Source organism: Aspergillus lucknowensis, assembly GCF_044049455.1.
Source record: "Aspergillus lucknowensis strain CBS 449.75 chromosome Unknown BJX67scaffold_10, whole genome shotgun sequence".
NCBI lineage: Eukaryota > Fungi > Ascomycota > Eurotiomycetes > Eurotiales > Aspergillaceae > Aspergillus > Aspergillus lucknowensis.
In genome coordinates, this window is record NW_027263554.1 from 479,254 (window position 1) to 499,872 (window position 20,619).

At 52.6% G+C, this 20,619-nt stretch overlaps 8 protein-coding genes across 8 annotated transcripts; 5 read left to right on the plus strand and 3 right to left on the minus strand.

The window, feature by feature from the left end:
* Positions 1 to 1,275: 1,275 nt before the first annotated feature.
* Positions 1,276 to 2,135, minus strand: BJX67DRAFT_348177 (histone H4). The gene is made up of 3 exons (XM_071028630.1): positions 2,033 to 2,135; positions 1,695 to 1,970; positions 1,276 to 1,638 (listed from the first exon to the last, which is right to left on the minus strand). The coding sequence occupies exons 1-3, from the start codon at positions 2,040 to 2,042 to the stop codon at positions 1,613 to 1,615; spliced, it is 312 nt and encodes a 103-aa protein (XP_070888321.1). The 5' UTR covers positions 2,043 to 2,135; the 3' UTR covers positions 1,276 to 1,612.
* Positions 2,136 to 2,868: 733 nt separating this feature from the next.
* hhtA (histone H3) lies at positions 2,869 to 3,422 on the plus strand (the record flags this gene model as incomplete). Its single annotated transcript, XM_071030993.1, has 3 exons — positions 2,869 to 2,893; positions 2,983 to 3,090; positions 3,145 to 3,422. The coding sequence occupies 3 exons, from the start codon at positions 2,869 to 2,871 to the stop codon at positions 3,420 to 3,422; spliced, it is 411 nt and encodes a 136-aa protein (XP_070888322.1).
* Positions 3,423 to 5,113: 1,691 nt separating this feature from the next.
* Positions 5,114 to 7,959, plus strand: BJX67DRAFT_348182 (MFS transporter). The gene is made up of 2 exons (XM_071028631.1): positions 5,114 to 6,433; positions 6,498 to 7,959. The coding sequence occupies exons 1-2, from the start codon at positions 5,800 to 5,802 to the stop codon at positions 7,706 to 7,708; spliced, it is 1,845 nt and encodes a 614-aa protein (XP_070888323.1). The 5' UTR covers positions 5,114 to 5,799; the 3' UTR covers positions 7,709 to 7,959.
* A 299-nt stretch (positions 7,960 to 8,258) lies between these two features.
* Positions 8,259 to 9,576, plus strand: BJX67DRAFT_27329 (Mpv17/PMP22 family protein). Its single transcript, XM_071026526.1, has 2 exons — positions 8,259 to 8,891; positions 8,955 to 9,576. The coding sequence occupies exons 1-2, from the start codon at positions 8,368 to 8,370 to the stop codon at positions 9,361 to 9,363; spliced, it is 933 nt and encodes a 310-aa protein (XP_070888324.1). The 5' UTR covers positions 8,259 to 8,367; the 3' UTR covers positions 9,364 to 9,576.
* Position 9,577: 1 nt separating this feature from the next.
* On the plus strand, positions 9,578 to 12,141 carry BJX67DRAFT_27341 (exonuclease V). The gene is made up of 2 exons (XM_071026528.1): positions 9,578 to 10,453; positions 10,550 to 12,141. Exons 1-2 carry the CDS (start codon positions 10,078 to 10,080, stop codon positions 12,040 to 12,042), a joined length of 1,869 nt encoding a protein of 622 aa, XP_070888325.1. The 5' UTR covers positions 9,578 to 10,077; the 3' UTR covers positions 12,043 to 12,141.
* Positions 11,931 to 16,105, minus strand: BJX67DRAFT_387020 (uncharacterized protein; the record flags this gene model as incomplete). Its single annotated transcript, XM_071034163.1, has 8 exons — positions 11,931 to 13,005; positions 13,068 to 13,191; positions 13,241 to 13,293; positions 13,356 to 13,458; positions 14,177 to 14,396; positions 14,463 to 15,257; positions 15,311 to 15,983; positions 16,038 to 16,105. The coding sequence occupies 8 exons, from the start codon at positions 16,103 to 16,105 to the stop codon at positions 12,240 to 12,242; spliced, it is 2,802 nt and encodes a 933-aa protein (XP_070888326.1). The 3' UTR covers positions 11,931 to 12,239.
* Positions 16,106 to 16,260: 155 nt separating this feature from the next.
* Positions 16,261 to 18,543, plus strand: BJX67DRAFT_27390 (RNA-binding snoRNP assembly protein NAF1). Its single transcript, XM_071026531.1, has one exon. It carries the CDS (start codon positions 16,344 to 16,346, stop codon positions 18,408 to 18,410), a length of 2,067 nt encoding a protein of 688 aa, XP_070888327.1. The 5' UTR covers positions 16,261 to 16,343; the 3' UTR covers positions 18,411 to 18,543.
* On the minus strand, positions 18,543 to 20,597 carry BJX67DRAFT_27393 (U4/U6-U5 snRNP complex subunit PRP3). The gene has a single exon (XM_071026533.1). It carries the CDS (start codon positions 20,452 to 20,454, stop codon positions 18,676 to 18,678), a length of 1,779 nt encoding a protein of 592 aa, XP_070888328.1. The 5' UTR covers positions 20,455 to 20,597; the 3' UTR covers positions 18,543 to 18,675.
* Between the last annotated feature and the right edge of the window lie 22 nt (positions 20,598 to 20,619).

Below are 20,619 nucleotides of genomic sequence, written 5' to 3' on the forward strand. Positions count from 1 at the left end.
GGTTTGGGATATGAAGACACTCCTCGGCGTGTTATTTCAACTCTCTGGTATACCCGAGAATCTCCTGGCGCAGAATCTAGCCATCGGGCACTTCGAAAGGCGCGGCTTGGAACGGTTCACCCGCCGAGCTCGTTAGTATCCCATAGACGATGGGAGCAGTGGTGTCCGGACGTTGCCAAGTCGGTCAACACTGCCAGGTCGAATAGTTTTGTCCTCGCGGCGAGACATTATCCCTCCGTGGATGTAGGTACCTCTGGGGGTTATAGAGAAGCACCGGCCTCGCAGGGGTATCGACACCGGTGGTATATTCCGATCCAGTAGTTGACCTGTGTCGTGGCGTATGGGGGCAGTCGATACGCGCCCTTACGGGACCCTGTCCATCCCTTCCCGTGCGGTTTTGGCTGTGACGAGGGCTTGTTTTGGGAGCAGATCCATGATGCTCGGCGTGAGTTGGCTGCTAATGCAACCTATCGCGATTCCGCATTCCAGCAACACCGCGACCTGTGCTCCCCAGCCGATTGAGGTCAAGCGCGTCCTTTCCTAATCAGGTGTCTTGGCACTACTTTGCAACGCGGTCGGTGGTTTCCTAATGCGGTTGTCTTGGCACCGCCGTTTGCATCACCAGCACCAACTTCAGTGCGCGAACAACGGGCTCTGTATACTTCATATTGTGTTTATCGCACTTGTGGATGCTTTATATCGATTATTTGTAGCTTAGTTATGCTGCTCGTTTAAGCTGGGCTCATTGACCATATCTTTGCCGCTGTGCAATTCTCCTGGGGTTGTGCTTCGATATATATTTCCCCCACCCAGTCATGTATTGTGTAGTGCACCGCATGTGACCCAAAAGCACACACACCCACACTTTCAAGGGTCAAATTTCAAACACGGTGACTGGTATAGACGCGACAGGAATGATACACCCGAAACTACATCTCAACTATACCGCCACTGGTGTTCTGGGTTGGGGGTCGTGGGGATCGTCTGCGGAATTGATCGGGTGAGGGACTAGTGAACGCATGCGATACTACGTATAGTCGCGTAGGCGGTTACCCGGTAATGCGAAACGGGAGAACGAAGAACCAGTGGAAAGAAAGTAGAATGGACATGAGAGGGACGAGGCAACCGGGTAGGGCAGAATACAGGCACATACAGCATACGAAGTCGACATAAGCCGTGGATGGTGACGGCCGACACGCATACAGGGAAATTCAGCATACACACAGAAATCCGAGGGCAGAAGCCTCAAGCCAGGAAGATTTACGGAAACAAAACTGATTTTTGATCACTTGTATTCATGACCGCGTCTCATGCCGCACGATCGTATTTAGCCCATGGCGCCAGCCGAAGCATGAAGGCTGTTATGATACAGAAAATCAAGACGACCACCGACAGACCAGTTGTGGACGCGCTGGAAAAGTAAATAGTACGTTAAAAGAAAACCCAGAGACCCATGACACTTGTGGAATAAAAGATCAAGAACACCCCAACGTCCCAGTCATACCATGAACCAACCCGAAAAAGCAAACCGTCGCGTCACTGCTGCGGAGGGACAACTGACGCGCCGACCGCGCAGGATGGTGGAAAGGAAAACAACACAGAAAGGATTCGTCTAACCACCGAAACCGTAGAGGGTACCTGGAAACGAACCGTGTCAGATGCGGCAAGGAAGAAAACAGGCAAGGGATACTCACGTCCCTGACGCTTGAGAGCGTAGACAACGTCAAGAGAGGTAACGGTCTTGCGCTTGGCGTGCTCAGTGTAGGTGACGGCATCACGGATGACACCCTCGAGGAAGGTCTTGAGGACACCACGGGTCTCCTCGTAGATCATAGCGGAGATACGCTTGACACCACCACGGCGGGCGAGACGACGGATAGCGGGCTTTGTGATACCCTGGATGTTGTCACGCAAGATCTTGCGGTGACGCTTGGCGCCACCCTTTCCTAGGCCCTTGCCACCTTTGCCGCCTGTTGGAAGACGCGTCAGTTGAGATCTTCAAGATGGACCTCCAAGAAGACTAGTCACTTACGTCCAGACATGTTGATAGTGTGTTGTTAGAAGGAATAAACTTAAGGTTGATGAAGTGGAGATAAATCAAGTGTCGAATGGACGTCGAGAGATTGATGGAATAAGGAAAAGCGGATGGCTTCCGTGGGACGGGAGATATTTGTATAGAGGAACGAAGCGCGTCTGGGGGAGGACTGGAAATCACGCGCGAGGATGGTGATCGACCAATCAGGGTGGAGGATCTGGCATCCAGGCTCACGAAGCGGGTAACGTGACTATGACGCAGTGTCTCAGCCCGGGGGACCTTGATCTCGGCGCGACAACGCGTCATGACCGTGATCAAGATTCGGTGAGCTAAAAGTGAATTTCTACGTGGCAATGTAACTGCTGGGACTCCTCTGACCCAGCGAGATAGCAGTGTTGAGGTTGAGATCAGTCTGTGGCAGCGAGGCAGTCTCGATTCGTGATCCTGTGATCTTATTGGCGGAACCACTTGTATTCTCGCTTAGTGCAGGTGCAGCGACGCAACTGCCCACGCTGACCGCCCTGGCCCGCAACCCTTTCGATTTTCCCAGCAAAAACGAGCCCCCGAAATCACGGCTTATGGTGTGCTGCTTTCCGAACACTTTTTCTGATCAAAGGAAACGGCGCTAAGACCGCCCAACTTCTCTGGCAAAACACCAGATCACCACCCGCCTTCTCGCTTACTACAAATACCGTCCCCCACCCGCCCCCTCCATCTTTCTTCCAACTACCTATCCTTTCGGTCGACACCTATTTTCAGTCATCGACTTTCCACCAACAACATCACTTTTTCATCTCAAATTTAACTAATTCCATCAAATCTCATCACCTAAAATGGCTAGAACCAAGCAGACTGCCCGTAAGTCCTCACCTCACTGTCGTTGCTCTTGTGACGCGACCGTGTCGCTGCCGCGCTTCCTGAATAACATCACTCACTTCCTCAAATAGGTAAGACCACTGGTGGCAAGGCTCCTCGTAAGCAGCTCGCCTCCAAGGCCGCCCGTAAGGCCGCTCCCTCCACCGGAGGTGTCAAGAAGCCTCACCGTTACAAGCCCGGTATGTATTATCATATGACCTGATCTTTTTGTTATGCCTCTAACGCCCCCAAAGGTACCGTCGCTCTCCGTGAAATCCGTCGCTACCAGAAGTCCACCGAGCTCCTCATCCGCAAGCTTCCCTTCCAGCGTCTGGTCCGTGAAATTGCCCAGGACTTCAAGTCCGACCTTCGCTTCCAGTCTTCCGCCATCGGTGCTCTCCAGGAGTCCGTTGAGGCTTACCTCGTCTCCCTCTTCGAGGACACCAACCTCTGCGCCATCCACGCCAAGCGTGTGACCATCCAGTCCAAGGACATCCAGCTTGCCCGCCGTCTCCGTGGTGAGCGTTCTTAAGTTCTTTTCATGGTTGGTTCTTCTGGGAAGGCGATAATGGGGTTCTCGTTTCTTTTTTCATGACTGGCGATACATGATGGGTTTCTTTTTACAATATCAACGGGTTCGGTTATGGGTTTCGTGTTTTTCTCGATCGATAAATACTAGGCTGCCCATTCAGCGGCTGGGCGGATCATCATGGATGCATTCGAATGCTATGTACATTACGGGAATCTTCCTACGCTCGAACGGTGCCTGTCGATGCCACCGGTGGCATAGACACGAATCTCAGTATCTATGACAATCAAGTCCAGTCGCGATCGTCAAACCTCCTGTAACTTGTAAACAAAGCGTTTCGACGCGCGTGGTGGTTGCATGCTACGGTCGCGAGCCTGCTGACGTCTCCTGCGGCGCTTGCGTAGACTTCAGTTCTCCTGTCGGCTTTCTGTTCCTCGGGGCTAATACCAGGGCTCAGGACCGATAGAGTCTCGTATTGCTTGCATTCTCGGACGGCTGACGCTACGGGCGCAAGTGCGGAGGCCTCCCGGACGAGACAATGATCTTGATCGTTCAGCGGCATCGACTCGCGGTAAGAACTGGTGATCAACTTGGTCAATGTTAACGATGCAGCGGTGATTGTGGTCGAGTTAGGGGACGTATAGATTTGATAGACGTCAGTGCCTACGGGGAGGTAGATGAAGTTCATTAAGAGGGCATTCAAATTCATGCTCTCTAGGCATGGAAAGCCTCCAGGTCTTCGATGGATCGCTCCAAGTCCTGAACGTGAAATGGTGACGGGGTGTGTATTGGATGGGTTTCTGTTCGCAAGTCTGCTTGTCAGCTTTCTACGGGAAAGTCGGTCGCTTGAGATACGTAGGTACGATTTTGGATGCCGCCTGCTCGCGTTCTTTCATCCGATGTGGAATGAGGAACTCCTGGTTCTCTGTGCTTGCGACCGTAAACACTCGAGGCTGCGCGCCTTATTCAATCGACTCAAGCACAAGGGATCAGAAATGCATCACCTCCCAGTTCTTGATTTTATTGCAAGATAACACTGGGTGTATCGGAATAATAATCTGGTCACGGATTGTCACTGCGAGTCCAGAAGCCCCCGCTTTCCCTTGACAGATTTGGCTTTGTATTCTTGGAGCCCTTCGCTCCAAGTCGCAGTCAGTGCTGGGAAGGACCCGCCAACTCGGACCCTCGCCACCAGAGAAAGATCGAGGGCCCCGACCCCTGAGGTTCGCCGGAAGAGAAATGCTATGACTCAAATGCTTGCAGCATCAAGCTGTTCTCGAATGTCCGGTGTGGTGGTGGGTCGACGGAGTTCCGATGTTGCTGGGATTTCTCATCTTCTCCAGGTCCACTCTCAACCTATGGGAGTTCGGTCGGATAAATTTGACACTTGCTTTGTAGGACATGGGGGCCGTCAATGACAAGGAACGGGCTGTCATGCTCAGACATGCGCAGAGAAGAGATAATTCGCCCAGTATGAAATCACAGCCTTGAGCTGACTGGTCGGCTCAGACACGCATGGAGGAGAATATCTGACTGATTGGCCACCCGTGAACGTGGCCCGGGGCCGAGCCCGGGTGCGACCTACCTTTGGGGACTCGAAGATGCCGTGTGAGCCGAACGCGGGCGGCCCTGCTCGAGCACCGGACGCAACGGTCCTCGATCTTTACGAAGATGACCCATCAAAGTCCGGTTGCTTGATAATCAATGGATTCGAATCTTCCACGATAAGCACAACGGAACTTGTAGATATGAAGCTGATATGAAGCTATGGCGAGTATTACGCCAGGGCGGCCAGGTCGTTATGCAGACACTTTGACACAAGACCCTCCCATGGCGTCCCATGGAAATCTGGAAAGGAAATGGATACATCATCGACAAATCAAAGTGAGACTCGAGTGGCGCCATTCATGGTCTTCGGTAGGTCCCGATCTTCATTTATTCCAATGTAATGGCGGGAAAATGTGCATAGGGCCAGTTTAATGCTGGATATCGGGCGCTTGGCCCGTTTCTGGCGTGCTCAAGACCAGATGACAGGCGGCTTGAGTCAAGATTTTGGTTCCATAATTATGAAGTCAGAAGACTGCATACCGGTTTTTCTCCCATGGATCTAGTGCTCTATATATAAGGTGTGGGCTACTCGAGACGATGGAACATTTTTCCTTGAAATATTTGCGACGGCCTCAGTGTCCATACAAAGAGGACATTATACAGAAAATCAAGTGCTGGTGCCCTGTTTTGCATTCGGCTGTCCAGTCGTTCTCCTCACCTCGCCGCTCTTCCCTCCTCAAATCTATAGCGCCATTCCCCCCAGCAGCTCCTCATTCATCCAACTCACTTGTTCCTTCCGACTCAATCTTGGAAACCCCACCTTTTTGCCGACATGGCCAAAGACGACCATGGGGCTTTTAATGGGACCTCAAAGATAGAGGCCCCAGAAAGTCGTAGTATCCCATTCTGGCGCTTGATCTTCGACCAAGGCGCCGTGACGCAAGAAGTTATCGATCACAAGTATGCTGGGTCGGGGACGCTAGAGGACCCTTTCTCTGTTATCTGGATTCCACATGACCCCCGAAATCCCCAGCAATTCTCGCCGATACTGAAATGGTTCATCACGATGATGGCCGCCTTTGCGACTCTGGCAGTCGCCTTGGTGTCCTCGGCATACACGGGTGGTGTCGCGGAGATTCAAGCTGAGTTTGGCATCGGCAGCGAGGTTGCGACTCTGGGCGTCTCTCTTTTTGTCCTTGGTTTCGCAATTGGACCTCTGCTCTGGGCTCCCCTCAGTGAGATGTTTGGTCGCCAGGTTGTTTTCTTCTTCACGTATTTAGCGCTTACAGCGTTCAACTGTGGATGCGCCGGGGCTCAGAACTCCTGGACTTTAATCATCCTTCGCTTTTGGGCTGGGGCTTTCGGATCCTCACCTCTTACAAATGCTGGTGGTGTTATCGCGGATATGTTTGCGGCTAAACAAAGGGGTGTTGCTATGAGTCTATTCGCTGCTGCTCCTTTTCTAGGTACGCCCTTGTTGCACTGGGATCTGTTAGCTGAGTGAGCTGAGACTGACGTCTTCTACTCTAGGCCCCGTTCTCGGCCCAATTATCGGCGGATTCCTTGGGATGAATGGGGGTTGGAGATGGGTGATGGGATTCCTGGGTGCCTTCTCTGGCGCACTTTGGATTGCCGGAACTCTGTTTATTCCCGAGACATACGCGCCAGTGCTTCTCCGTCGTCGTGCTGAAAGGTTGTCTGCGATCACCGGTAAAGTGTACCAGAGCAAGTTGGATATCGAACAGGGTAAGACTTCGCTTCGCGAGGCTTTCAAGACGGCTCTATCTCGGCCTTGGGTCTTGCTGTTCCGCGAGCCTATTGTGCTCCTCCTTTCTCTGTACATGGCCATTATATATGGCACCCTGTACTTGCTTTTCGCCGCTTACCCTATTGTTTTCCAAATGACTCGTGGCTGGAACCAAGGTATCGGCGCGCTTCCGTTCCTAGGTATCATGGTCGGCATGCTCATCGCCGTTGCTTATAGCATCTGGGATAACAAACGATATGTCCGGGTTCAAGACGAGCATAATGGGTTTGCTCCCCCAGAGGCACGTCTTCCTCCGTGCTTGGTGGCATCCATCACCATTCCTGTCGGGTTGTTTTGGTTCGCGTGGACCAACTACCCAACCATCCACTGGATGGCCTGCATTGCTGCGGGGGTCCCTTTCGGATTTGGCATGGTTCTGGTGTTCCTGAGTATCATGAGTTACCTTATCGACACTTACACGATCTTCGCCGCGTCGGTCCTGGCTGCCAACTCTGTCCTGCGTTCGATTTTCGGTGCCGTCTTCCCTCTCTTCACATCCTACATGTATAACGACCTCGGTATCCACTGGGCCTCCTCGATCCCCGCGTTCCTTGCTCTCGCCTGTGTCCCCTTCCCTTTCCTTTTCTACAAATACGGCAAACCGATCCGTCTTCGCTGCAAGTACGCCGCCCAGTCCGATAAGTTCATGCGGAGGATGATGGAACAGTCCACGCAGCAGCCCGAGTCCGAAGCTGAGGAGCAGGAGGAAGGAAGAGAAGATATCGAGAAGTTCGACCGCACCGAGGCGCCTGCGCCGGATCTAGGGGACGTGGACGTGAGTTCCGATTCCAATGTTGAAGAGCTCCCCTCAATAAGACAGACCCGAAGCAAGGCGTCGGCCCGGTCGGTCGCCTCCCACAGGTCGCTCAAGTCGCTGTACGAGGGCAACCCGTACGATATCGACCGTGTCAACACACGCGAGTCCTTCAAATAGACGGTCTACTGCGTCCGTAACCGTATCCCATCGTTATACAACGTCCTGGGATATAATATTTAGCATACCTCCCTTCTCATTATCACACGCGATCCATGATGTGATACGAGCGGTGGAGGAGTGGAAAATGGTTGCATCAGGCCTTTGCATCTTTGGTATATACCCAGTATGATTTTGGACATGCATGATAGATGGCGGAGTTTTTGTTTATTATTAATAGTAATGATGAATACAAGACCTTTTCATTCATATTTTCGCTTCAAGGATTACCTGAGAGGGATGTTGAAAGTTCCTAGGGATAAAAATCTGGCCTGTTTTCTCTGATTGGAAGTAATCGCCGATTCTCGGCATCGACTTGCCGGTGCCTGACATTTTGATTTCTTCTGGTCGCCATCGCGATTATCAATCTCACCATGGCCTTTGTCTTTTTTTGCAGTCATAGGTCTCTCTTCTTTGTTTGATCTTCTCTCTCCTTCTTCCGGGAGGAGCGGACGTTATATGTTGATCTGAGGCCTTCCTCTTCGCTTACGGTCTTGATATCGGATTGAGTCACTCTTTCGCCAACTTGATTACATCGGATTATTATGAACTGGGCGACCCGAAACGTGGGAGCGGAAGAATCTCTTTAGTAGGCGCTGCGAGCGCGGCGCGCACTCGATATGAGGCTTTCGTTCTTTCTCCGACGGACAATACCCACGCCATCTAAACCATCGTCGCTGTCCCCGCGTCTACGAACAAAACGATATAAATCGTCCTCACAACCTGAATCGGAACCGAAACCTCAAGACAGTTCCTCTCCGTCCCCGTCCCCTCCCTCCGAATCAAATCATACACCCTCTTTACCCTCACCGTCTTCGGGAGCTCCTCCCTCTGTTCCCGCTCCGTCAGCAACGCGATCATTACGTGAGATCATCCGGACAGGCCCTTTGGGGAGATTAGGGCGCTCGTACTCTCGATTTCAGGAGAGGAGGCCATATACGACCCAGCTGTGCAGTTCAATAGTGATATACCTTTTCGGAGACTTGAGCGCACAGTTGTTGTTTCCGGAGAAGCACCAGAAGAGAGTGGAATCAAGTCAGAAGGATGGGGACAATGCCGTTGTCGAGGAAGGAGGGTATGACCCGTGGCGGACGATGCGTCATTTGACAGTGGGCATTGGATCAAGCATCCCATCATATAACTGGTAAGGAAACGGCCCAGTGACCCATTTGCCGTCGCAGCTCCTCTGGATTAACAAAGGGACTAGGTTCATGTTCCTCCACAATAATTTCAACTTCGCATCCAAATTCCTCTCCATCCTCTCCAAGGTCGTCGTGCAGCAGGCTGTCTTCACACCCGTTTTCAATACATACTTCTTCAGCGTCCACTCCCTGCTGTCCGGCGCCTCGCTGGAAGAGACGCTCGAGCGGTTGAAAGTCGCTCTGCCCCGGAGTATCGTGAACAGCGCCAAGTTCTGGCCTATGGTCACGGCGTTCAGCTTCATGTATGTGCCGCCGCAGTTTCGGAATGTCTTCTCTGGCGGCATTGCCGTGGGCTGGCAGACGTATCTGAGCTGGTTGAACCAGAAGGCTGCGAACGAGGTTGAGACTGCAATGGCGGAGCCGGCTTCGTCGCAGGTGGACGATGGGGCGAACACGGTTGCCCTTAAGGCATAGGATGGCTTTACGGACTTATGAGAGCGGTTTTGTGTGCATTCTTGTGCTTGGGCTTGGTTGCTTTGACTTTGTTTTCTGTACATACCTAGGATATTGGTGGGCTTTGGGTAGATGGTAGATCGGCATACCTCGGATCCGCATTGTAGAGGTTGATAGAAGGATAGAATATATTCATAGAATATTCAGCTGATGCGTCAGCATATTGCGGAGTCTACGTTGTCGAAATTTCCTTTCTTCCTAGGCGTGGGCTGTTGGGTTGTTCGGACGTAGCTCTTGCGGCTGGGATATATAAAGCTTCGCGTTTACTGTTGCAGTGCGCTGGATCGATCGGGGCGGCCTGTTTAATACCTGTTGATTCAGGATTTACGCGTTTTATTTATTCGACACTGGGATTCGGGAGTCGAGATACTGATCCACGACTCGCTCGCAGCCGATCTCCATCGTGGCTTGCGGTCTCAGCTGAGTGATGGAGCGACTCATCAGGCTGCAGCACGGCGAATTACAGGCTGCTTCGGCAGGGACACACTTTCATCAAACAATGATATCCCCGTATTCGAATCTCAACCGCATCGCAGTCTTGGAGGACACGAAGAACCGACCAGTAAGTCCACCTCAAGATGACGTTGCGGCGCCCATCCATCCTGCATCTTTCCTTTGCCGCCCCCCACCGGCGCCAAATTCGCGCCTCTCACACCTGCATCCTCCGCCACAGGCATGTCATGCCAATCACCAACGAACGCCATCCTCCTTGACGACAATGCCGTGAGCAACGCAGAGGATAGCGACTACGGCTCCGACTTCAGCGTCGATGAGGCAGAACTTGTGAATCGGTTGCTCGCCGAAGTCGACGCGTCTGGCACGGTGACAGCGACAGCGATCACCCCGCTGCAACCCAGCCCGACGCGACAGAATCCCGCGGTAATCGTTAGAGATATCGAGGATTGCGATGGCGATCTGTCGGGTGGCCGCGTGCCTCGGGTGCTGGGGAAGGAGAAGCCCGCCTGGCAGGTTCGGAGGGCTGGAGGTGTGCTTTCAACCACGCGTGCAAACAAGACGGGTTGGGCTGAAGTCTTTGGGGGCGCCGCGATTGGTACGGTTTTCCTTTCCACCTATTTTTTTTGTCTTTTGTTTTTTCATACACCAATGTGATGTGAGAACGCTGACGATCTGACTACGAAGCGTTTAGTTGAGCATCCTGATTCTACCGAAGGCCGCGAACGACAGAGGGAGAGAGATGCAGCCCGCGAGCAAGAACAGATTGGCGATACGAAGACCGCGATTGATGCCCGCTCCCCTGTGGAACGCTTCAGACGCCCGCCTAACAAAGCTTTTTCTGTAACTGATCTGGTCTCCCCGGCTTGGTGCGAGGTGCAGTACTGGTATACATTGACGAAACTGGGGAGGAAACGAAGGACGCCGGCGATGAAGCGGGGGAGTACCATGCATAAGTCCCTGGAGGATGAGATTTACACTACCGTTCCGGTAGAGATCACAACCAAAGAAGACGCATTGGCGTTGCGAATATGGAATGTCATCCAAGGATTACGGACGCTAAGAGAGTTTGGTATCACGCGGGAGCTGGAAATCTGGGGGGTAGTGGAGGGGGAGTTGGTGAACGGCGTTATTGATCAACTTTCCTATGAGTGTCCTGACCCGGAACTCGAGGCTTCGGCCGCATACCATTACGCAGAAGTGGAGGCGACGAGGGCTGTTATACCTGAGTATCAGATGTCGTTAACGGACTTTTTGCTGTCTCCTGCGCTGGGCGGGAAGAGATTGGCTGATATATCACGCCACGAGATACCTCAGGCTGCCGAAGATCCGGTTAGCAGTCAGTCTTCTGCTGAGGTGCCAACCTTGTCTCGGATATACATGACGGACATTAAAACGCGTGGAAGCAGCTCAACGCCTACTGTCAAGAGCTCGTCGTTCCGGCCGACTTTGCTCCAACTGCAGCTATACTACCACATGCTTAACCGGCTCGTCACGAGCGACGATGTTACTATTGAACTTCTTGCCTCACGGTACGAACTCGACCCAAAGAAAGGCTTTACAGATGCGTTCATTAGTGAAGTCGGCTCCTTGAATGATCGGTATTTTGATGCCTTATCCTCCCTGGAGTTTGACCCGGATTACATACCCACACCCGAGGATGCCCTCATCCGACACGAGTCATCACAAAGCTCAGACAACACAGAACTCCAACAGTGCCCACCCTCTGCAAGCCAGGACTCTGCCAGCGTTCTCTTAGCCCATAACAACCTAACTCGCCTCTGGAAACTCATGAAAGACCACCTCCGACTCACCTTCCTCCCACCGTCTCTATTATCCACCGCGGTTGCCCCCTCTATCCCGTCCGAATTCCAGCCTCGCATACTCGAGCCTTACCCAACACTCCTCTCACCCCTCCTCACGGCTCGCTATCTCTCCTCTGCCCCAAACGCAGATCTTCACTCCCGCGTGCTGGGCAGTCGGTCCTTCCTATTCGATCCGGCCTCATTGCAGTCGTATCTGTCTGATCAGATGAACTGGTGGCGAGGCCAACGAACCCCGCGTGGGGTTGAAGTCATGGAAGCCTGGAAATGCCGGATCTGCGAGTTCCAGGACGAATGTGAGTGGCGCCAGGAACGAGAGTGGGCGTATGCGAAGAGGAAGAAGTCGGTCGACGTTCCTGCGTGATATATTACACCTTGAATACCGTCATTATCTGGTCCAGTAGCATTGGTAGTCCTGGTGGCGTTTGAGCTCTTCTTATAGTCGCATTCATCGGAGCGTTTTGTAGTTGGAATGGTTGTATATATGGGGTACCGCAGACAGAGTTGACAACGGGAGGCGCAACGTCTTAACTAGATCTGCAATCTTAAATGAACATGATATTATAGTGGATAGCTCCGAACCTCGTCCTCCCTCTCCATATCCAATCCCGCGGCAATCTGCTCCTTATGCTTCCTATCCAAATACTCCAAGAGCACATCTCCATACTTCTCCCTCCCCTTATATCTCGAAACATCATCGCCCCAACTCCGAATCGCCGAAGCCAGCCTCCCAGGGACATAATCTTCCTCAGCAACCTTGGTAATGGGCTCGAAATAGGTCCTTATCGTAAACACCACGGCCCCCGACCTCGGCAACCGCCGAAGACTCTGCCTCTCAGACCGGAAATAATGATGCTCGATCGCCCTATTCTTCTCGGCCGTGTTCCACGAGACGGAGGGCGAGTCCTCGGGCCCGATACTATACGACCAGGCGAGGTTATCGTCAACTTGGATGAAGTAATTGTTTCGGAGAACGGGGTCCTCGGGTTTCAGGCGGCGGAAGAAGTTCATCATCCCCTTTTCCAGCTTCTCCCTGTACCCCGGGACGTCGCCGGATGTGTGGATTTCGGACAGCCGCATGCCGAATTTGTCGGTGAGGCGCCAGAACCCGGCGAGGAGGATGGAGCCTGCGAGGAGGTAGTATTCGCCGTCGGGTTTCTCGATCATGAGCGCGAGGTCGTCTTGGACGAGGCGTGCGCAGGTCACCATGGGGTCTTCGGGGAGGGGGCGTTGGGTGATGTTGAATGATTCGTTGGTTACGAGGTTTGTTATTCCCGTTGGGGTTCTTTGGAACATTGATGGATAGCGTTGGGGGAGGTAGGAGGAGCTGTGGAGCGTTAGCATGGGGATGCGGTTGGATTGGATTGGATGGAATGGAGGGGTGCATACAGTTCCTCGAGAAGTTCAACCGCTGCATCCCATGCTTCGGGTGCGGTTTTGCAGCATTTGTCCCCTCGCTCTTTGATCCGCTGGGCTTTATCCGCGTGGTATCGCAGGTAGTGATTGTCGAGCTCTGTCCCAATGTAAGCGGGTGCTGTTGGAAGGGAAACTCCGTGGCTTACCGATCCACTCGTCCCATTTCATACTTCTCAGGCCCATCGTGATGAAGTATTTCCTATGCCCATATAAGTTCCGCTGTGACGGAAAGGCGACTATGAATCTCTACGAAATACTTACGGTCCATATCGAAACGGCCGGTAGGGTATGGGTTTCGTCATGTGAACATCCCAGTCTGGATATGGCGGTGCAGGGGGCCGCTTGAAGTCAGACGGCGTCCAGTCTACAATCGGGGCGACGGTAAGCTAGGTCTCTGCGATTCTTCGACGTAGGTACTCATACCCCCGTATATCCTTCCAGGCTTTTGTGTTTTATATGCCACGGGAACTTTTGATTGCGTGAAGATGTTCCATCTCCGTAGGACTGTGGCGAGGATCCAGATACAGACTGTGGTCACGGCGGAGGCAGCGGCGACATCCCTGATATGATACTGGGTGATATGGAAGGTCTCGGAAATCATGTTGCTGTTTGGTGGGGGATAAAGGCTAAAGACGAGAGCATTCTCGCCCAGATGGCACTGACAGGGAAGACCATTCTTTTAACAAGTGGTTGATGTACGGAGTCCGCTGTCCTTGCTTGGGACAGCAGGACTGACTGCCCTTTCTGTTAATCGGATGCGACCTGGGCGAGTCCATCACTGCATACTGCCATTTCCCCGCGAATGAAATCACCGCGGAGGAAAGAGGGGAACAGGGCGAGACCCTTATCACAACGCATCTCGCCTGCTGGCTGCAGGGTTGACTGGGGATCTTTTTACCATATTAGGTAAGGCGGCGCATCAGCCCTGGAGAGCCTGCGATGTCGCTGTGATCGCAACAAGCACACAAATGTGGGTGGTGTAACAGCGTGACGTTCATGACTTAGTTATTTACACTTTGTGTCGTATTAAGCAGAATCCTTTTACTGGGCCTCAGAGTGCATGCTTCGTCGCCGAAGCAGACAATGTTGACCCCATTTCCTGCGGAACCGGCCTGGGATGATCGGCAGATCCGGGATCCAGATGAGGCGACCTAGGAGACTGGTCTCGCCTGCATCGAGGAATGCCTCACAGGATATTTCCTCCCACTGCGCGTCATCCTCTATGTAGTTCGGCTCCAGCTCTGTTGCTTCGCGACCGGGAAAGTACGAGTCGACTAGAAACGAGCACTGAGAGAGGTCGGTCTAGCAGAGCGTCAGCCAGATTATACTCACAGGGAAGGGCTCTAAAACGGCTGGTTCAAGGCTTACATATTTCCCTCCGTCCTCCTCGTTGCGGTCGTTCATCCCTTCCGGTATCCGGGAGGTACCTTCAAGTAACTCCAAGTAGTTCGAAGCATTAGGGAACTCACCAGGGAGGAGCCCACGAAACTCACTCCGAACGAACTTGGCTCGCATGCCGTCTGGAAGAAAGAAAGACGACGGGAAGCGATACCACTCCTTGCCGAAGCAAACCGAGTCTCCCGGACGAGCGATCTCCGGCCACCCCAGCGGCTGCAAGACCTTCAATGGGGCGTTGTATGCGGTAACCATACCAAGCGTCCTCAGAAAACCGCTGTTGACAGCAAGCAAGACCACGGACATCACTGTTGCGAGCTTTAGCTTTGCAGGGAGCCGCCCAACTAGTTCTTTTGGATCGCTAGAGCCAATGTACGAGAGAACCATATGGAAGGAAATTGCCGCATTAAGCGCAAGAAACGGATATGCCGGGTACATGAATCTTTCCTCCTTATGAGGTTGAAAGGTGAAGATTCCCAGCCACATATAAAAGGGTGAGATTAGGGTGACGGTTCTGAGCAACGTCTCTTTATTCGTTGCCTGAGCACGAAAAATTGCTTGAAGCAGCAACAATGGAGCCGCGGAAATCGCAAAGAGAAACCAAATGTTGAAGTTCAGAATCAGGTTTCTGATATAAAACGTCCAAGGTTCTGTACCGAATATTTCTGGTCCTCTCCCCTCTCCCCCAAAGACGTTGTATGCAACGATATTCCATGGCACTACGGTAAGCTTGCGGAGGAAGGCATAGTCGACGGCGATTTCAGCGGCCTGAAGTACATTAGTTGTGAAACGGAAAGGTGCTAACGTGGCCCGGGTCATACCAGTATCGCCAAGCACCTGAAACCTCCATTGAGAACATCGAGAAAGACCTTCCGCGTGTTTGCTGAGATGAAACCTATTACGACCTCCTCAAATAGGAGAGGAAGCAACAGAGCTCCGGCAAAGGGCCATCCGACAATCGCACCAAGACCGAACCACATGATACCCTGAGCCGTCTTCTGGCCACCTTTCCAATCCAGAAATGCAGAGAGGCCTAGCATAGATGCGTACATCGTGAAAGCCGATGGAAGAAAGGAGGCTGAAGCGTGGAACATGCCTGGGCTGAATGCAATGATCATGAGGTACAACAGTCCGATTCTCGGACTCAACGTTCGGCAGAGGGATGAATACAGTCTGGTTTGACAGGCGGCACATATCATCGCTAGCAAAAACCGAATGAAGTAAAACTCGGAAGTCTTCGTTCCGAGCATGAGAGAGCCAACTTTTCCAACGGCGGCATGGAGAGAGATATATAGCCAGCTACGAATAGAGTATACTGGTGAGTACTCCCAGGTTTGGAGCCCATATCCGTGGTTCAGGTAGTGCGTCGGCTCCCAGAAATTGAAAATCTCATCGCAGTCCTGTATCGGGGCAAGGAAAGCTGCGATACCATTTGTGATTACACACACGTAGAGTGTAACATTCAAAGGAAGATAGAATGGCGGCGGTGGTGGACTGTGATATTGATGTTAGTTGGCTGGGTTGGCGGTAAACCAGTGGCGTATATACCGTGGCTTTGTCCGCGGTGATGCCTGCGCCTGCGGTACTGATGGCACCTCGATTCCTTTCCGAGGCATGATGCCTGCTTCGAGTCTGTAAGGAGAGAAAGGAAGAGGGGACACAGTAGACTCGGCCCCAAGCCACGAAAACAAGATGCCCTTATCGATAAGGACCTTGTTCGGCGACCCGAACGGCAACTGTGGCAGTTCCATGAAAAAAAATCCCCGACGAAGAATCTTCGACGCACATCCAACTTACTTTACACTCGGCGTGATTACGGAGATATCTGATTTCCCGGGACTTACTGCGTCTGTCATGACTGACCCGCCGAACCACACGACTTCTGGGGTTGGCCCTGAAGGCCCTCCAGCGAAGAAACCTTGCACCAACAATACGCCGCTCGCTGTATCGACGCCAGCAGACGATGGAAGTGATTTCTACAATACTCCCTTGGCTACAGGGACTCCATTAGATACGGGCCGGAATATAGAAAATGCTCCTCATTCTCAGACCAGCGAGGTGCCTGTATCTTCGATCCCACCTCCATTGATCCCCGGCCTAAGTCTCCTCAACGACAGTTTCAAGGAGGCGCAAGCAGGGCAGAGCGATTCCGGCGTGAGCGAGAATCCCGATAATCCCGATAATAAGCTCTCCGACGTGGAAATCAAGAAAGAGACCCGGCTTACACAAGATGAACTAGCGAGGGGAGATCCAAGAGCAGAAAACGTGGGACTGAGATACACCGACGCGATGAAAGTGGAACAGGAAATCAAATCAGAACAAGAAGCAACAAAGTCTACAAATTTGGGGGGAAATACTAACGTGGCCGGAACTGCAAACGAGCTTGTGGGCGCGGATTCAATTGAAACCACCGACCTAGCGCAGGGCGAACGACAGCAAGAGGAGCAGGAGCAGGAGCAGGAGGAGCACCCTGAATGGGAGATTGACTCCTCTCCATATGAGTCTTCATCAGACAGCTCCGACACGGATTCGTCTGATGATAGTGATGACGACGAGGACTATCCTGTCCTCAGCCCCGAAGAACAAGCTCGAATTCTGATGCAAGGTGAGCCCGGTTCCGATGACGAAGGGGAGGGAAAGGGTAAATCAGGCGGTGTTCTGAAGACGGCAAACGAAATCGTCGAAGAAATCTTACCGATCCCTGAAGTCACTATTACGCCTGAAATGAAGATAGTGTTCTTGGGGAATGTGGAGGCGGTGGTTGAGAACACACTCCTCATTGCGGCGAATGTGACAGGGGAGTACCAAGTGCTCGAGGCTGGCTCCCTCCTCTGCCTAGAAGACCGACGGGTTGCTGGAGTTGTTTCTGAGACCTTGGGGCGAGTCGAGAATCCCTTGTATGCCGTCCGATTTCCTACAGTGGCGGAGGTTGAGGAGCGTGGTCTTTCAAGAGGCACTGCCATTTATTACGTGGAGGCGCACTCAACTTTCGTTTTTACCCAGCCGCTAAAGGGCTTGAAGGGAAGCGATGCGTCGAACTTCCATGATGAGGAAGTTGGCGAGGACGAAGTTGAATTCTCCGACGATGAACAAGAAGCCGAGTACAGGCGACAGTTGAAGCAAAAGCGCCAGGCGAGGAAAGGAGCTAAAAACGAGAACGGCGGCCCAGGAAGAAGTGCAAGAGGCCCGCCGGGCCCTTCCAAGCTCGGCCTAAGCGAACTCAACTATGACGATAATGCTGGTGAAGATGGGTATACTCCACTCGCACGCCCCAATAATCTGCACGAGATGATGCGACACGAACCACCTGTCGAGAATGATGGATTCCCTCGCAGGCACTCTAATTTCGGCGCTGGTAGAGGTCGAGGTCGAGTTCCTGATCGTGGCCGAGGTGGTCGCCGGCGTGGAGGGGGTTCCAGGGACCATCGCGGACCTCAGTCCCATAACGATCGCCAGTCATATAACCAGGATGAAAGACACGAACCTCAGCCGCAACCACAGCCTCAACCACAACCTCAGCATTATCCTTCATACAACGAAGCTCAACAATATCTTTCCTACCCACCGATGCCGCAACAACCGCCTCATCAACAGCAGCCTTATGTTCAAGGAGGACTACCAACAGCATCCTTCAACTTCCAAACGCCGTACCAACAGGCCTACCAACAACCGAACCCGCATCCCCAAATAGCCTCCCAACCCCAGCCACATATCAATCCACTGTTCTTAGCTGCCTTGCAACAACAACAACAACAACAGCAGCAGCAGCAGCAGCAGCAGCACCAACAATCACAATACCAGCAACCTTCGCTGGGGCAACCACAGACTCAAGCCGGACAAGCTCTGAATTTCGAGCAGGTGAAGGCCCAGTTGGATCTTCTGCAACGGTTGAATGGAAATCAATGGCCGCCTCGTTCTTGATGATGTGATATTAAGTTCATGACGAGCATGATTAGTCGATACGTTAGGGGCGTACTTGCATACGGCGTCTTGCACTTGGGGTGTCGGGTACGTTAAGGGTGTGGAAAAGTTCTCCTTTGCTTCAATACTACATGGTATTTGAGATACCATTCTAAAGTATTGAATGTATGATGTGCATGAACTCTCATGGAATATTTTTGTGTCTATTATAATACACTCGCATGCTGGCATAGACAGACTCAGCATATTGATGTCGGAAGCGGGCTCAAGCCTCGCTTTGTTTCGCACTCTTCGCCAAACCCCAGAAGTTCTCTAGCTTCGCGCGTGCGAGCACATCTTTTGCCTGGGAGTCGCTTTCACAGACTCGAGCACCTAGCCATTTACGGAAAGCTCGACCCTTGACCTGACCTTCCCAGAGGAGGGTGCATGTATTGGAACTGAGGTCCTTTAGCTCGCCCGTTTGCTCGTCTTCAGCGGCGAGCCACGATGTTTGAGCCTCGCGGTTTCCCTCTCGTACTGCGCCTGGCCCCGAGTTTTCCGTCCAGTCGATTCGATTCGTCATCAGCTTTCTGTAATTATTGATAGAATGGGCACCTCCTTCGACGATGACCAAGTTGAATTTAGGATGCATAACGCACACCCCAGTGAGAGCATTTTGTTCCGCGTTCTTGCTGATTTTGAATCGGTGACGTCCATTTGCAAGACTGTCGATCCGATATACAGTCATAAATAAACCCCTTTCAGCGTCTTGTTCCTGCTGCCTTGCAAGCTTCTCATGGCGTTGTTCTTTTGTGAGTTTACGCTCCTCGTTGGCGGCTTCGTGCTGCTCACGGCGCTCTGCAATCTCTCGGTTCACCCGCGCCTCAACTGCAGTCGGGTCTTTCACAGCTTGTTCGCCTAGCACGCGCATGAGGTTCGATTTCTTGACCTTTGGTGGAGGGGCGGGTTCGAGCCCCAAACGAATCTTTGCCTGCTGCTCTTTCAAGTCTGCCATGCGCCGTTGCCGGCGAATTTTCGCTTGTTCTTTGGATGTGAGATACATCGGCTTTTGTTCTGGCTTGAGTTTCTCTTGCGGAGGCTCGAGAAGAACTGGATGCTGGACATAGAGAGTAACTATGGAGTCGGGAGTTTCGATTTTGAGGTTATTCTCGTCGTCGATTGCCGCGTAATCGGGACCGTTCACAAGACCCTCGTCCCACCATTCGATCTCCGGCGGAGCGGGAACCACAAATGCCTTCTCCACATCTAGGTCTTCGTCGATACCTGCCTGCCTTGCTCGTTCTGCAATACGCTTTTTCATAGCCTCCAGCTGTGCTTGCCGGCGGAGAGCTGCAGCCTGCTGTATATATTTACCTTTCTGGTTGAAAAGAAGTTGACGGGATTGTCGAGGTTTAGGAATTGTAGCTTTTGGCCCCAGGCTCGGATCATAGTACGGGTTCTTCTTTATTTCTTCGATTGAAGGCCCAGAGAGGTCGAGACCAGGTCGATCCTGTTTCCCACCAACAGCTGGAGACTCAGTCCGACGGTTTTTCGATTGCGCAGATTGTCGTCCCTTGCCTCCCCTATACTCTAGGGTATCCGAGAGAAGAGCGGGATGCAGGCCAACGTCAAGGCCGCCTCGAGCGCGCGATAAGCCGTCGTCCTCATCCTCAAAGGTGGGGAATGATGGTGGCGGGGTTGGTACGTTCGTTCGTTGCTGTGCAGCCGCCTGGGCTCGTCCTGTTGCCGCCGCCACCCTAGCTTTCATCTGTTCCAATCTAGACATCGTAGATCCAGTAGGAGTAGGCGCTGAACTGGGGCTTGAAGCCGCTGGTGCTGGTGAAGGGGATGAGGACCCACGTTTCTCGGCCATAAGCCTGTCGCGGACAGCTTGAGCCTTCGCTCGCGCCTCAGCCACTACCTTTGCAATATCAATATTGGGGGCGGCGGGTGCCCCTTGTCCGGGATGAGGTGACCCATTATTCGAACGGGGTCTCTTTTGCGCATTGTTGGCTTCATCCTCGGGGTGAGGTCGCTTCAGCATGTTGCCTGACACGTCCGCCATGGCACTTGAAACGGAGGGTTGGTAACTCACCCACCAAAAGGAAGGCTATAGCAAGGGTATTTCGACAAATAAAAGGGAGAGTGACGGTTATGCTGACTGCGCAATCGCAATAGCCGTGGTTGTCGCAGCTGTATGAAGTAAATCATGACTGGGAAAAGACTGTCG

Excerpts from the sequence above, each read along its gene's own strand:
- BJX67DRAFT_348177 (XM_071028630.1), bottom strand. Across the intron at positions 1,639-1,694 it reads CGCTCTCAAGCGTCAGGGAC|GTACCCTCTACGGTTTCGGT; the intron begins GTGAGTATCCCT and ends GTTCGTTTCCAG.
- BJX67DRAFT_348182 (XM_071028631.1), top strand. The coding sequence starts at position 5,800 with ATGGCCAAAGACGACCATGGGGCTTTTAATGGGACCTCAAAGATAGAG. Across the intron at positions 6,434-6,497 it reads CGCTGCTGCTCCTTTTCTAG|GCCCCGTTCTCGGCCCAATT; the intron begins GTACGCCCTTGT and ends CTTCTACTCTAG.
- BJX67DRAFT_27393 (XM_071026533.1), bottom strand. The coding sequence starts at position 20,454 with ATGGCGGACGTGTCAGGCAACATGCTGAAGCGACCTCACCCCGAGGAT.
- BJX67DRAFT_27329 (XM_071026526.1), top strand. The coding sequence starts at position 8,368 with ATGAGGCTTTCGTTCTTTCTCCGACGGACAATACCCACGCCATCTAAA. Across the intron at positions 8,892-8,954 it reads AGCATCCCATCATATAACTG|GTTCATGTTCCTCCACAATA; the intron begins GTAAGGAAACGG and ends CAAAGGGACTAG.
- BJX67DRAFT_27390 (XM_071026531.1), top strand. The coding sequence starts at position 16,344 with ATGACTGACCCGCCGAACCACACGACTTCTGGGGTTGGCCCTGAAGGC.
- BJX67DRAFT_27341 (XM_071026528.1), top strand. The coding sequence starts at position 10,078 with ATGTCATGCCAATCACCAACGAACGCCATCCTCCTTGACGACAATGCC. Across the intron at positions 10,454-10,549 it reads CTTTGGGGGCGCCGCGATTG|TTGAGCATCCTGATTCTACC; the intron begins GTACGGTTTTCC and ends CGAAGCGTTTAG.